This window comes from Schistocerca cancellata, chromosome 11 (genome assembly GCF_023864275.1).
Source record: "Schistocerca cancellata isolate TAMUIC-IGC-003103 chromosome 11, iqSchCanc2.1, whole genome shotgun sequence".
Taxonomy (NCBI): Eukaryota; Metazoa; Arthropoda; class Insecta; order Orthoptera; family Acrididae; genus Schistocerca; species Schistocerca cancellata.
The window spans coordinates 73,906,028-73,920,583 of NC_064636.1; the positions used below are offsets into that span (position 1 = coordinate 73,906,028).

Consider the following 14,556-nt stretch of genomic DNA (forward strand, 5'->3'; position numbering starts at 1 on the left):
TGTGTGCCTCGGTCGTATGCAGTCCTGATTGTGGCGCTCACCTGCACGGCGCCAAACACGCATACGACCATCATTGGCACCAAGGCAGAAGCGACTCTCATCGCTGAAGACGACACGTCTCCATTCGTCCCTCCATTCACGCCTGTCGCGACACCACTGGAGGCGGGCTGCACGATGTTGGGGCGTGAGCGGACGACGGCCTAACGGTGTGCGGGACCGTAGCCCAGCTTCATGGAGACGGTTGCGAATGGTCCTCGCCGATACCCCAGGAGCAACAGTGTCCCTAATTTGCTGGGAAGTGGCGGTGCGGTCCCCTACGGCACTGCGTAGGATCCTACGGTCTTGGCGTGCATCCGTGCGTCGCTGCGGTCCGGTCCCAGGTCGACGGGCACGCGCACCTTCCGCTGACCACTGGCGACAACATCGATGTACTGTGGAGACCTCACGCCCCACGTGTTGAGCAATTCGGCGGTACGTCCACCCGGCCTCCCGCATGCCCACTATACGCCCTCGCTCAAAGTCCGTGAACTGCACATACGGTTCACGTCCACGCTGTCGCGGCATGCTACCAGTGTTAAAGACTGCGATGGAGCTCCGTATGTCACGGCAAACTGGCTGACACTGACGGCGGCGGTGCACAAATGCTGCGCAGCTAGCGCCATTCGACGGCCAACACCGCGGTTCCTGGTGTGTCCGCTGTGCCGTGCGTGTGATCATTGCTTGTACAGCCCTCTCGCAGTGTCCGGAGCAAGTATGGTGGGTCTGACACACCGGTGTCAATGTGTTCTTTTTTCCATTTCCAGGAGTGTATTTATTGCTGAAAGTTTTTCAGGCATTTCTCTTTAGAACGTTAGGAGCGTCTGCCTGACTTCTGTAGTGGTGTGGGGGTGGAAACTGCATCTTGCAGGAGCCACAGATTAATCGGTTGCGCAGAATGACAGAACAGCACCCACACGCTCACAACATGGACAGGGAATGTGGCCTGGGTGGGGGCGTGGGTCGACCGAGAGGCGTGTCAAGATCGATAGTCGGTGCTGTTGCGATAAACGCTGTGTCCGGGTGGCGCAGTGGTTAACGCAAGTGCCTGGTAAGCAGGAGATCCTGGGTTCGAATCCCGGTCTGGCGCACATTTTCGCTCTTCGCCACTGATTCCGCATTAACTCCCAATTCTGCTGACACCAACAGTCCCTTCCTTTTCCTTTCTCCCCTCTCCACCTTTCGCTTAAAACGGAGCACAAACTACCCAGACTATATTTATCCGATGTTTCTTAATGACAGCACTTAGCTATTTCCAACGGACTTTAAATAATTTCAAACGTGTCCTAAACTTGTTCTCGGTTACACGCTTTACACATTAATTTGTTTGTGAAGTAATTAGATGTTGGAAGCTATTTTATACACGGAGGGTGGTTTAGCTGTTTATGAATAATGTTGTGGATAACATGACAAAAACATACGACTGTCCAAAGCTGGTACGTATTTTTAATGGTTCACTCGGTTCTTATCGCATATTTTGCACATATCCCATCGTTGTGTTCCTATCCGACACAAAAGAGGTTAAAGAGCACATCTAGTTGTAACAGAATAAAAGCTTGTGGTTTTTTGAGTTTAAACCACAGTTATTTGTAACTTCGTCTTCCAAACGACAGTTATTTGTAACTGTTGTTGTTGTTGTTGTCTTCAGTCCTGAGACTGGTTTGATGCAGCTCTCCATGCTGCTCTATCCTGTGCAAGCTTCTTCATCTCCCAGTACCTACAGCAAACTACATCCTTCTGAATCTGCTTAGTGTATTCATCCCTTGGTCTCCCTCTACGATTTTTATCCTCCACGCTGCCCTCCAATACTAAACTGGTGATCCCTTGATGCCTCAGAACATGTCCTACCAACCGATCCCTTCTTCTTGTCAAGTTGTGCCACAAACTCCTCTTCTCCCCAATTCTATTCGATACCTCCTCATTAGTTATGTGATCTACCCATCTAATCTTCAGCATTCTTCTGTAGCACCACATTTCAAAAGCTTCTATTCTCTTCTCGTCCAAACTATTTATTGTCCATGTTTCACTTCCATACATGGCTACACTCCATTTGTAACTACATCTTCCATATTTATACTTACATCCGTTCGAACAACTAATTTCAAAAATAATTGTAAATTTATTATCCCGTTAATAATACGTACGTCAGAACAAACCAGGTCGACTTCTGCAGTGTCGTCATACATCGATTCGCTTCACTTTAGCAATATCTGAATCATACGTGCTAATCCCAAGTTTAAACATCGCAGACTTACGCAATATCACGGCACAGGAAAATACTGCACATTCTGCCCTACTAACGCGGCCTAACCTACTAAACAAACTAGTGACGTCAGATGACAGCGTTAGATTTAGAGAACGCTTCTTCACGCGGGCGCGTTCTCGAAGTTTCGCATGTTTATGTCACAATAACCGCAGGTGAAGCATTTAAATTAGTTCAGAAGTGTTCAAATGTGTGTGAAATCTTATGGGGCTTAAGGTCATCATTCCCTAAGCTTACACACTACTTAATCTAAATTATCCTATGGACAAACACACACAACCATGCCCGAGGGAGGACTCGAACCTCCCGTGGGGACCAGCCATTTAAATTAGTGAATATTGATTTGCTTCTAAATGTGTTCCACATACAAAACCAGACAGCAAAGAAAAACATTTTGTTTACAACGGGCTGAGATATGCAGACGCGAAAGCTTTGCTACCAACTGAGATATGCAGACAACAGCGCTTATCAAGAAATCTAATCCACTGATAATGGACAGTATCAAAACCGTCATCGAAAACAATACTCTTTGAAAAGAAGCTAATATTTATACCGAATCAAGCTGTGTCGTTTCCACTTACGCCTGTCAAAAATTATTTTTCATTTACCCAGATGTTCTGTTCACTTCACGAAGAGTTACAGCGCAGTGACTGGAGCGAGAAACTCCGAAATCATATTCATTTGTTTCCTGTAGCTACCACCCTTATCTTATGAGGTGTACGAATACGCACGGAATACCAAAAAAGTAATTATTTTCATATGGATGCAAAACAAAGATCAATTAGCTGTCTGCTTTCACCAACTTATTCATGTTGCTATGCCAATATGCTGCAGACAATTTATTTCTTCACAGAGTTCTTTACCCGTAGGTAATGCTTACAGTTTCATACATCCTAACCATGATAGCTATTGTTGGATTTGCATATTGTTGCCTATGGTGTATGTCCCTGTTGCTCACAGTTATGTATCTTGATCAGTGCGCCCTACAACTTACATTTTTCTGTTGAGACTGTCTGTTTTGAAGTATCGTATATTACTGTGAGTGCCAAAATGGCGAGAAATTTTCCAGATTTGAGTGACTTTGTAATGGAAGATTTATACCATGATACGGAAAACACCCAAAGCTCTATACAATCGGCTAGGCAACAAGGTCTTTTGAAGAACGATATGGTGTGTGAAAATGGGAATTGTGTTGGATACAACGAGATGAAGCTGGAGAAAACTACAGGGAAAGATGGCGACATTTGGCGCTGCTCCGCTGGCAGGGACAGTAGAAAAAAATGTTCAATCAGGAAAATGTCATTTTATGCTGGCAGTCATTTAGACTGTCTTAGATGTGGGCTTTCGAACTCAATAAACAAAAGTTTTTAATGTTGTTGTTGTGGTCTTCAGTCCTGAGACTGGTTTGATGCAGCTCTCCATGCCACTCTATCCTGTGCAAGCTTCTTCATCTCCCAGTACCTACTGCAACCTACATCCTTCTGAATCTGCCTAGTGTATTCATCTCTTGGTCTCCCCCTATTTTTACCCTCCACGCTGCCATCCAATACTGAACTGGTAATCCCTTGATGACTCAGAAATTGTCCTACCAACCGATCCCTTCTTCTTGTCAAGTTGTGCCACAAACTCCTCTTCTCCCCAATTCTATTCAATACCTCCTCATTAGTTATGTGATCTACCCATCTAATCTTCAGCATTCTTCTGTAGCACCACATTTCGAAAGCTTCTATTCTCTTCTTGTCCAAACTATTTATCGTCCATGTTTCACTTCCATACATGGCTACACTCCATACAAATACTTTCAGAAATGACTTCCTGACACTTCAATCTATATTCTATATCAACAAATTTCTCTTCTTCAGAAAAGCTTTCCTTGCCATTGCCAGTCAACATTTCATATCCTCTCTACATCGACCATCATCAGTTATTTTGGTCCCCAAATAGCAAAACTCCTTTACTACTTTAAGTGTCTCATTTCCTAATCTAATTCCCTCAGCATCACCCGACTTAATTCGACTACATTCCATTATCCTCGTTTTGCTTTTGTTGATGTTCATCTTATATCCTCCTTTCGAGACACTGTCCATTCCCTTCAATTGCTCTTCCAAGTCCTATGCCGTCTCTGACAGAATTACAACGTCATCGGCGAACCTGAAAGTTTTTATTTCTTCTCCATGGATTTTAATACATACTCCGAATTTTTCTTTTGTTTCCTTTAATGCTTGCTCAATATACAGATTGAATAACATCGGGGAGAGGCTACAACCCTGTCTCACTCCCTTCCCAACCACTGCTTCCCTTTCATGCCCATTGACTCTTATAACTGCCATCTGGTTTCTGTACAAATTGTAAATAGCCTTTCGCTCCCAGTATTTTACCCCTGCCACCTTTTGAATTTGAAAGAGAGTATTCCAGTCAACATTGTCAAAGGCTTTCTCTAAGTCTACAAACGCTAGAAACATAGGTTTACCTTTCCTTAATCTTTCTTCTAAGGTAAGTCGTAAGGTCAGTATTGCCTCACTTGTGCCAACATTTCTAGGGAATCCAAACGATCTTCCCCGAGGTCGGCTTCTACCAGTTTTTCCATTCAGTTTTTAATGAGGGAGCTCAAAACTGGCAGTGAGCACACTGTGGTCGATTGGTGCCAATTTTGTAGGGCTATCTGCCATGAATATTTCTTAATTGAGCGAATAGTTTTGGGAGGACCTGGCCATAGTGTTGAAATAGACGAGCGCTGCTTCGTCAGGAGAAAGTACCATGGAGGTGATACGGTGAGTCTTTGGTGGTTATGACGTCGAGACAAAGCAAAGCTTTATGGTTGCTGTGCCATGACGTGATGCTACCCATTTGCTGCCAATTTTGCAAAAGTATGTTTTGTCTGGAACCACAGTAGTTTCTGATCTGTGGCAAGCTTACAACACCATTAGTAACTTGGGCTACAATCATCTGACTGTCAATCATTCGCTTTATTTCGTAGATCCCTTTACAAACGCAACCACAAATCACGTGGAGTCAGTCTGGCAAAAAGGTAAAGAAAAAAATAAAAGGCGTTTCGGAACTCACCGTGCTATGCTGAATAACTAGCTGGCGGAATTTCTCTGGCGTCAACGTTCTGGGGGAAACCCATCCCACAGCTTCATTGAGCATGTTCGAAAAATCTATCCTAATGCTGCAAATTAACTTGAGGTAGTTGTTTTAATCTGTGATTCGAGCTTTAACGTATATCTGTGTAAAATAAACAAATATGATTTTTTGAGAAAATTTTGTTATTCATTCCATCTTTTTTGCAAAAAAAAAGTTCTTGAAATTCCGTGCATACATATGCAATACATCATTTTCGATTAAAAAAATTTTGAGACAGTTAATTGACCATTTTTTTGCATCCATATGAAAATAAGTACTTTTTCGGTGACGAGCGCATCAGATATGAATGTAACATACAATTTTTGAAATAAAATTTTTTTGGTATACCGCGCATATGTGTTATATCTTCAGAAATACGCGTTTCCTTCAAAAATAGGTACTTTTCTCGTGATCAGCGCATGTACCCCCTAAACTGCGTAAGTGCCGACAATCTTCACTGAATATGTCAATGAATTTAAACAATTTCAAATTTAGTTACGAATAACGTCTGTGATCTCAGTGTGTTACGTCGGCTTTTGTTACGAGTCTGCAGACCCGCTAAATACGCCATCTCCTGCTAACTATGGCTGAGTTCGCTGCGCTGAAAAACCTGTTGGCACCGACCGACACGATTTTGAAACAGCTGCTCCCATCACTCCTTACCGGGTGGGATTGACGGAGGACATCGAAAGGGTGCAAAACAGGGCAGCTCGTTTTGTATTATCACGTAATAGGGGAGAGAGTGTGGCAGATATGATACGCGAGTTGGGATGGAACTCATTAAAGCAGAGACGTTTTTCGTTGCGGTGAGATCTATTTACGAAATTTCAGTCACCAACTTTCTCTTCCGAATGCGAAAATATTTTGTTGAGCCCAACCTACATAGGTAGGAATGATCATCAAAATAAAATAAGAGAAATCAGAACTCGAACAGAAAGGTTTACGTGTTCGTTTTTCCCGCGCGCTGTTCTGGAGTGGAATGGTAGAGAGATAGTATGATTGTGGTTCGATGAACCCTCTGCCAAGCACTTAAATGTGAATTGCGGAGTAGACATGTAGATGTAGATGATGCTGCCCATTTGCTGCCAATTTTGCAAAAGTATGTTTTGCCTGGAACCACAGTAGTTTCTGATTTGTGGCAAGCTTACAACACCATTAGTAACTTGTGCTACAGTCATCTGACTGTTAATCATTCGCTTTATTTTGTATATCCCTTTACAAACGCAACCACAAATCACGTGGAGTCAGTCTGGCAAAAATGTAAAGAAAAAAAAATAAAAGGCGTTTCGGAACTCACCGTGCTATGCTGAATAACTACCTGGCGGAATTTCTCTGGCGTCAACGTTTTGGGGGAAATCCATCCCACAATTTCATTGAGCATGTTCGAAAAATCTACCCTAATGCTGCAAATTAACTTGAAGTAGCTGTTTTTATCTAGTCTGTCATTCGAGCTTTAATGTATATCTGTGCAAAATAGACAAATATGAACTTTTGAGAAAATTTTGTTATTAATTCCATCTTTTTTGCAAAAACAAGTTTGTGAAATTCCGTGCATACATATGCAGTACATCATTTTTGATAAAAAAATTTTTTGAGACAGTTAATTGATTTTTTTTTGCATCCATAAGAAAATAACTACTTTTTTGGTGACGAGCGCATCAGATATGACTGTAACACACAATTTTTGAAATAAAAATTTTTTTGGTATTCCGTGCATATATATGCTTATATCTTCAGAAATACGCGTATCCTTCAAAAATAGGTATTTTTCTCGTGATCAGCGCATGTACCCCCAAACTGCATAAGTGCCGACAATCTTCACTGAATATATCAATGAATTTAAACAATTTCAAATTCAGTTACGAATAACGTCTGTGATCTCAGTGTGTTACGTCGGCTTTTGTTACGAGTCTGTAGACCCGCTAAATACGCCATCTCCTGCTAACTATGGTTGAGCGAGTTCACTGCGCTGAAAATCCTGTTGGCACCGACCGACACGATTTTGAAACAGCTGCTTCCATCACTCATCGTGTCGTAGCTCTTCATAAACCAGCGTGTCTCAAGCTTTCAGTATTAGCGACCCAATTTTCAATCATAAATTTTATCCCTTCCCGCCTTTCCTCATACGATAGGCAGTGTCCGCTACTGCGATATATTGTTTAAATGATTTAGTACCACTTTAACACAAAGTATGTTAGGTCTCAAGATACTGATATTTTACTTCATAGAAGAGTGCCGCCACGGCTGCAAAATACTAACACAAATTCTTTACAGACGAATGGAAAAACTGGTAGAAGCAGACCTCGGGGAAGATCAGTTTGGATTCCGTAGAAATGTTGGAACACGTGAGGCAATACTGACCCTACGACTTATCTTAGAAAACAGATTAAGGAAAGGTAAACCTACGTTTCTACGACAATGTTGATTGGAATACTCTCTTTCAAATTCTGAAGGTGACAGGGGTAAAATACAGGGAGCGAAAGGCTATTTACAAATTGTACAGAAACCAGATGGCAGTTATAAGAGTCGAGGGGCATGAAAGGGAGGCAGTGGTTAGGAAGGAAGAGAGACAGGGTTATAGCCTCTCCCAAATGTTATTCAATCTGTATATTGAACAAGCTGTAAAGGAAACAAAAGAAAAATTCGGGGTTGGAATTAAAATCCACGGAGAAGAAATAAAAACTCTGAGGGTCGCCGATGAATCGTAATTCTGTCAGAGACAGCAAAGAACCTGGAAGATTTATGGGAGATATAAAGATAAATCGAAAGTATGAAAGAAAATTGCGAAAGAAGCATTTCTACGAAGTCAGTGCTTACCTGCTACGATAACATACCACGCTACTGGCAACTCCTTCGAAGACTTGAAATTCACAACTGCAATTTCACCTCAAATGTATTTGTGACATACTAATGGAAACGTGCCATGCATTATTTAGTGTACAGGATTATATTCGTATAAATAATAGACACACACATAAATATCTACATATACTTTTATTCATAACTTCGCATTAATTAATTTTCTTAATCTCCATTTGTGATGTAGTTCGCAGTATTCTGTGAGCAACAACTCATACTATTCATTCATAATATTTCCGTTTTTGTACACATCTGGTGAAACATCCCGCTATTGGCGCAAAACTGATTGGATTTCGGTGCTCTTTCGCCTTATTTTGAACTGTAGCGCTCAAGAGTCTGGTAAGGATATTGTCAGTACTGTCTACAGGCGGGACAAGGTATTCAGGCAGCGCAATACACTTGCAAAATTTTTGATGTGCGCAAAATTATTGCGCAATCTCTCAATCTAGCCCCAAAACGTTGAATATTATTTCACGTTCGGAAATACTGCGCAACACTATTGACCGCCTAGGGGTGCTCCACAGTCACAAACAGTAATGTTTTCCATGTAGCAAGACATACATGTGCCCGGTTTGATATATAATTGTCACCACCTTCCGAGAAGTGAACCGTCATCGGTACTGTCACCAATGAACCTAGCAACTCCAAAAACTATGGATTCGACACTAATATCGGTCGTTATGCAATATTTTTACGTGTCACGGTTTTTCGCCCCTACCTCCACCCGTAAGGGTGGTAGGAATGTATTATCACCACATTAAAATGGTTCAATTGGCTCTAAGCACTATGGGACTAAACATCTGAGGTCATCAGTTTCCTAGACTTAGAACTACTTAAACCTAACTAACCTAAGGACGTCACAAACATCCATGCCCGAGGCAGGATTCGAACCTGCGACCGTAGCAGCAGCGCGCTTCCGGACTGAAGCGCCTAGAACCGCTCGGCCACAACGACCGGCGTATCCCCACAGTATTTTTATACAAATAGTGAATTACGTACACTCAAGATTGAGTTAAAATTGCTCCATAAATTCCTGATTTATGCTTATTTCTAATCCTCTTGTCATCCCTTTCCCTGAGAGCAATAGATGGTCCTTACGCCCATGGCCCTTCTTTCCAGACAATAAGTGACATGTGTACCAAATTTGGTTGAAATCGCTACTGTGGTTGAGGAGATGTGGAACGTACATATAACCGATTTTATAACTACACGGGCTTTACAAAAGATACGGAAACATAGAAAAACGCATGTTTTAACGTAAATGCTACCTAAACCTGCAGTTTTCCCTGTTGTATTTGGCCACGAACGGCATCTGTGCAGTCTTCAACAAGATTCATACGACATACAGGGAATGCGCAAAAATATCGGTACAGACAGCCTTAGGAAAGGATTGTGGCGGAAAACACGGTGACAACTGCTGCAAAACTGCTGAATGCCGCACTCGCGAACACTATGAGCACCAAAACAACATGAAGAGAGCTTCAGCAGCAGGGAATTCCAAAAATATTTATCAATGATGCAAATGCTCGCAATGATAAAACGAGGTGACGAAGCCGTAAAGTCTGGGCTATGAAGCAATGAACGAAACTCATTTGGTCGGATGTGTCTTGTTTCACGCGGTTTCCAACTTATGTCCGACTTTACATCCCTAGAATGAAACGCGGCAGGTGTTCCGTGCTGATTTACGCAGCCATATCGTGGTATTCCCTGGGCCCCATTGTTGCTCTTCAAGGTCGAATTACTGTCAAAGATTACGTGACCCTTTTGGCTAATCAGTTCTGTCCCGTGGTACTATGTTGGTTCCCGAATGTTGATGTTGTGTTCCAAGACGACAGCTCCCCTATTCACACACCTTGATTCGTGCAGGACTGGTTTTAAGAGCACGAGAATGAATTGTCACATCGGGACTGGCCACCAGTCACCAAATCACAATATTATTGAGCCTTTGTGATCTACTTTGGAGAGAAGGGTGCGTGATCACTATGCATCATCGTTAGCTGCCTTAACTTGCCAAAATTTTTAAGGAAGAATAGTACAAGGCTTCCTTGGAAACATACAGGACCTGTATTTATCCATTCTGATACGACTGGAACCTATATTAAATACCGACGGGTTTCCTACACGATGGTAATCTGCTGTGTTTTTGGAGTTTCCACGTTTTGTCCAACACCCGTATATTGATGTAGATATATCACATCATCTACGAGTGCGAACCACTAAAACGGCATTGTTACATCAGTTAATCAGATATTATCAAATACCACCTACTTATACGGTACTTCCCTTTCATTGAAATGACAGAACAATTTTAAATAATGAGTCTTATACTGTAGGATAAGAAGAATATATTAATTCCAATCCCAAAGAAAGCAGTTGTTGACAGATGTGAAAATTACCGAATTATCAGTTTAATAAGTCACAGCTGCAAAATACTAACGCAAATTCTTTACAGACGAATGGAAAATCTGGTAGAAGCCGACCTCACAGGAGATCAGTTTGGATTCCGTAGAAATGTTGGAAAACGTGAGGTAATACTGACCTTACGACTTATCTTAGAAAATAGATTAAGGAAAGGCAAACATACGTTTGTAGCATTTGTAGATTTAGAGAAAGCTTTTGACAATGTTGACTGGAATACTCTCTTTCAAATTCTAAAGGTGGCAGGGGTAAAATACAGGGAGCGAAAGACTATTTACAATTTGTACATAAGCCAGATGGCAGTTATAAGAGTCAAGGAGCACGAAAGGGAAGCAGTGGTTGGGAAGGGAGTGAGACAGGGTTGTAGCCTCTCCCCGATGTTACTCAATCTGTATACTGAGCAAGGAGTAAAGGAAACAACAGAAAAATTCGGAGTAGGTATTAAAATCCACGGAGAAGAAATAAAAACGTTTGAGGTTCGCCGATGACATTGTAATTCTGTCAAGAGACAGCAAAGGACTTGGAAGAGCAGTTGAACGGAATGGATGGTGTCTTGAAGGGAGGATATAAGATGAACTTCAACAAAAGCAAAACGAGGATAATGGAATGTAGTCGAATTAAGTCGGGTGATGCTGAGGGAATTAGATTAGGAAATGAGACACTTAAAGTAGTAAAGGAGTTTTGCTATTTGGGGAGCAAAATAACTGATGATGGTCAGGGAGAGAGGATATAAAATGTAGATTGGCAATGGCAATGAAAGCGTTTCTGAAGAAGAGAAATTTGTTAACATCGAGTATAGATTGAAGTGTCAGGAAGTCGTTTCTGAAAGTATTTGGATGGAGTGTAACCAAGTGTGGAAGTGAAATGTGGACGATAAATAGTTCAGACAAGAAAAGAATAGAAGCTTTCGAAATGTGGTGCTACAGAAGAATGCTGAAGATTAGATGGGTAGATCACATAACTAATGAGGAGATACTGAACAGAATTGGAGAGAAGAGAAATTTGTGGCACAACTTGACTAGAAGAAGGAATCAGTTGGTAGGGCATATTCGGAGGCATCAAGGGATCACCAATTTTGTATTGGAGGGCATTGTGGAAGGTAAAAATCGTAGAGGGAGACCAAGAGATGAATACACTAAGCAGATTCAGAAGGATGTAGGTTGCAGTAAGTACTGGGAGATGAAGAAGCTTGCACAGGATAGAGTAGCATGGAGAGCTGTATCAAACCAGTCTCAGGACTGAAGACCACCACAACAACAACAACATACTGTAGGATCTCAGAAATTTCTAAAACTCTACACGGGATGGCTATACAGCAGACAGAAAAAAAACCAGAAAGGAATCCAAAACTGAAGCGTACTCACCCATAACGACTCCTTGAAAAGCGAACTCATCTTGCGGCGGCGAGAACGCCTTTGGAAACGGTTGCCGATTTCGGATTTGATCATCGGTTCACACTATATTATCCTGCGCGAGCATTGTTGATCCATGCACTATGTCACGTTTAATCCGCCAACACTTATTCTTCCGTCGGGTAATCACACTTTTATCTCATTCAAACGGGTTGAACTGCAGCTGATGTCTTCATTAACGCGCACACGCGTACAGGTTGTCACACTTGTTGATGGCACTGGACGCGACAATAAACAGCGACGTAATTCAAAAACACGCGATGGAACTGTTTGACGTTTTTCGCGATGGGTGCGATAACGTCTGTAACCGGCACGTTCCGCGCTGGTCAGCGTACGCCGCGCTTCTGCGATGTTTGAAAGCTGAACGAGCCTTTAACGGGAGAGCGTTCGGCCTCAATTTGCTGTGAAAACAGGTAAGCGAGCGGCGTGTCTAGCTACGTCACGCCAATGCCGTGATACCGTCGTAGGCGCGGCATCGGCTAGCAAAAATATCCGCTTGTGTACTGCTTCTGAGCCGTTACGGTGAGCTGACAAGCTGCTAATCAACCAATTATTGCGTATACGCCGCGTTGGGTTGCTTCAAACAACCGCTGCACCATTCAAATTTCGTCTGCCAGAGATGGTAATTCGGCGCGGCAAGCAGTGCCATCTGTGTTTGACGATCGAAAGTCCGCGCTGAGTCGTACCGGTTTGTGCTGCGCGTGCCATCTAGCGGTACAATGTGAGAACCATTGCCGAAGCTTCCGAACGTGTCGCATGAAATCGGCGGGAAACCGTCTACTTTAATTACGCATTCGTCTTTGGAAATTAGCAACCAGTCATGTTTATGGATAGATTTCTCTGCTTATGTTGCTGTTAATTACGAACACATCCATAATGCGAAAGCCAACTCGCACTTTTCTCGCATGACATCGTGAGAGCCATGCGGCAGAAGTAATGGCTTTCTACATCAATTGGTTTCAGTCATGCTCGACAAACAGAGCGCGGAAAGTTGGGGTGAATAATTCAGACAATGTTGGAAGGGGAGATAACCTTAGCAATTGAGAAGGCTTAACATTCAACAAGCACGGATGGTACTTACTGCAGACGATGCTAGAGTTATATTAAATCCTATTGGAGAGAAAGTATCAGAGGACACTATTAATTATGTTTTTCCACGCATTATTAAGTAGTTAAATAATGGCTCAAATGGGACGTTACTGCTGAGGTCATCAGTCCCCTAGAACTTAGAACTACTTAAACCTAACTAACCTAATGACGTCACACACATCCATGCTCGAGGCAGGATTCGAACCTGCGACCATAGCGGTCGCGCGGCTCCAGACTGTAGTGCCTAGAACCGCTCGGCCACCCCGGCCGACTATTAAGTAGTTCTCTGAAAATGGACTCTCCCTAAATTTTGAGAAAGCACACTGTATTCAGTTAACGAATAGTCATACCAACAATAGATGTAGCACACGAAGTAAATAGGGAGAGCGCTCCAAATGTTTGCATGCACTTAGTGATGAAAACCTGAAGTGGAAAAAACATATTACAGAATTTCCCAAACAATAGTGTTCTGCGAATCTTGCTAGTCTTGAAAACAAACGAATTAGCCTCCTTATATATTTTCCATATTTCCACTCAGTAATGTCGTATACAATAATTGGAAAGAAAATATTGATTGCTCAAAAGCAATCAGTAAGAACAATATGTGGTTTACTTGTTTTGTAATTAAAACCGCCTTTTCTTGCTGCATCTTAATTTATTGTTCCCAGGCGCATTTCGCCTTTTTCTTACTCTAAAGCATCTTCAGTGCAATCTAGAACGACTGTTGTTATTTTTGGATTGTCAAACGGTTCACGTTGCGTTTTTTCATGGAAATAAATAACAAAACTGTATCGTTCTACATCCCTCTGAAGATGCCTTAGAGTAAGAAAAAGGCGAAACGCGTTTGGGAAAAATAAATTAAGTTGCACCAAGAAAAGGCGGTTTTAATCACAAAACAACCGCCTTGGTTGCCGTGGGTGATGGTCACGCAAACAAACTTGTTAATATACGGTGTTCAAGCACGGACATCAAGCGCTCCATTTTAACTGTGCTGTCACACTACATACGAGAGTATTCGCTAATGACATTCGTCATAAATAATCCACCACTATTTGAGAAGAACGGTGAGGTCCTTACCTATACAACCAGAATGGAAGGTGACGCTTATTGCCCACTGTTAAAATTGTCAGTGCAGTGCCTCAGACTGGAGTTGAATATACAGCAACGAAAATTTTTGATCGCAGAACCACTCCGATAGATGCCGCTCGTGTGTTAGCGTCAATGGCAATCTCCGACGAATTGTGCGGAATGAAGCAGAATGTCAAAGGGAGTCCAGTACATGTTCTCATCTATGTCTACGTCTACATGGGAACTCCGCAAATCACACTTAAGTATCTGGTACAGAGTTTATCGAAC

General features: G+C 42.3%; 1 protein-coding gene and 1 non-coding gene across 2 annotated transcripts in view; one reads left to right on the plus strand and one right to left on the minus strand.

The window, feature by feature from the left end:
* Positions 1-12,672, minus strand: part of LOC126108680 (nostrin) — a 675,422-nt gene extending 662,750 nt beyond the window's left edge. The window contains exon 1 of the mRNA XM_049913991.1: positions 12,064-12,672. Within this exon, the coding sequence (XP_049769948.1) occupies positions 12,064-12,147 (84 nt within the window). The 5' untranslated portion in view covers positions 12,148-12,672. The remainder of the gene's footprint in view (positions 1-12,063) is intronic.
* Positions 1,054-1,129, plus strand: Trnat-ggu (transfer RNA threonine (anticodon GGU)). The gene has a single exon. It is a non-coding gene; the product is annotated as a tRNA-Thr (tRNA).
* Positions 12,673-14,556: the final 1,884 nt, after the last annotated feature.